Source organism: Salvia splendens, chromosome 14 (genome assembly GCF_004379255.2).
Source record: "Salvia splendens isolate huo1 chromosome 14, SspV2, whole genome shotgun sequence".
Classification (NCBI taxonomy): Eukaryota; Viridiplantae; Streptophyta; class Magnoliopsida; order Lamiales; family Lamiaceae; genus Salvia; species Salvia splendens.
In genome coordinates, this window is record NC_056045.1 from 22,080,999 (window position 1) to 22,082,659 (window position 1,661).

Consider the following 1,661-nt stretch of genomic DNA (forward strand, 5'->3'; position numbering starts at 1 on the left):
TTTTGGTTCGATTATTTTTAAAATTGGACAAAACAACATACTCAATTATATTAAATTACCTTTTAATAATAATATTATTATTATATTAAATATTTTATTTTTTTAAATTAAATTCTACCACCGGCTAATTTGTTTTTCGGGTTCAGTCCCCGGGGAGGGTCTGGGTCTGGCAGCGTCCAAGCCCCCGCTGGAGCGGTGGCTTTGCCGCCGGTGTCTCCGTCCCTAACGACGTCGGTATCTATATGATACACGACCGCATCTTACTCGTACACATTACGAACCCGAGCGGGGTCATTATGATAAGTGCTAGCGATAATATAGCCCGTGGCCATCCTAAAGGCGCCGGTGCCGGCCACGATGGAAACCTCCCTCGACTCGGCGCCCAACGGAAGCCGGCCGAGAATGCTGAGCGTGCTGCCCTCGAACTCGCCCTTGGTGAACACGAGGTTAAGGAGCATCACGAGAGCCTTCTCGCGGAGGTCGGCCAGCCCCACGGTGCCCTGCAGGTTGCCCACCTCCGCGGAGTCTAGCTCTGTGACGAGATTATCCAAAACCACTAGTTTCCCAAACGCCGACGGCAGAACGTCAGTTAGGTTGCAGTCCGCCACGCCCCAGAAGGTGGGCCTGTCGCCGCCGATGATGTCGTGGAGGTAGAAATGGAGGCGCGTGATCTTATTTGTTTCGGAGACGAAGTGGGCTTCCGATGATAAGGAAAAGATTAGCATTAGGGTTAGGACGAGCTTATCCATACTCAACTTTCTTTCCTTTTTCGTTTTGATTTAAGGTTTTTGGGAAAATGGGCCTTCCAATTATATCATTGGCGACATGGGCGGACGCAGTAAAGGAAAGGGGAGGGCTTAAGCCCTTCCCCAAATTCATATTTTTATGTTTTCTCTACTTCTAAAATTTGCAATTATTTTTAAAACGGTCATTAGCCCTCACCAAATTTAGGTTATTGAAGAGTAAATCATCAGAAATTGAGTAAGAAGATGGGCTGAACTGAATATTTGCAGCGGTAGAAAGAAAGAACAATGTCAGTTGTGTCTTATTGAGAAAGAGACTTAATTTTAAAAATTTAAAATATAATATTATTTTATTAATAAATCACTGGCTGCATTAAATGATTTCACTTATTAGCTTATTATTTTAAATTAAAAGTCCAACCGAAAATTCAAATGTATTTTTAATAAAACTGATGCTTTAAAAAGTTCATCGTATTAAATTCATCCTTTTATTTAGGAGTGCACACTAATTTATAGAAACATTTTCTATTTCACTCTTACTTTTATAATTTACAATTTACGAGTTCTATTATTTATTACTCTCTTCGTCCAAATTTTAAGAGTTTCAGTCACTTTTACGCACTCGTTTAACAAAAATGATAATCCTCTCAACATTATTTTCTCTTCTACTTTACCATTTCTCCACTTTAATTATTTATTGTCGTCTTTTATAAAATGGGTGCGCAAAAGTGACCGGAAACGGAGGGAGTATATTATTTTATATTTTTTCTCATTCTCTTACTTTATTAATTATGTATTAAAATTTATGCCGTTCTCAAATTGCCTATTTTATTGTGGATGGAGAGAATATAGTATAACCCCTACTATTGAAAATTCCTGCATCCGCCACTGATTGGCGAAGAGGAGTAAAATTTTTAA

General features: G+C 39.4%; 1 protein-coding gene across 1 annotated transcript; it reads right to left on the reverse strand.

The window, feature by feature from the left end:
• Positions 1-260: 260 nt before the first annotated feature.
• On the reverse strand, positions 261-749 carry LOC121764347 (dirigent protein 11-like). Its single transcript, XM_042160383.1, has one exon. It carries the CDS (start codon positions 747-749, stop codon positions 261-263), a length of 489 nt encoding a protein of 162 aa, XP_042016317.1.
• Positions 750-1,661: the final 912 nt, after the last annotated feature.

What these genes read in the sequence shown, in the direction of transcription:
- LOC121764347 (XM_042160383.1), bottom strand. Translation starts at nt 749, where the DNA reads ATGGATAAGCTCGTCCTAACCCTAATGCTAATCTTTTCCTTATCATCG.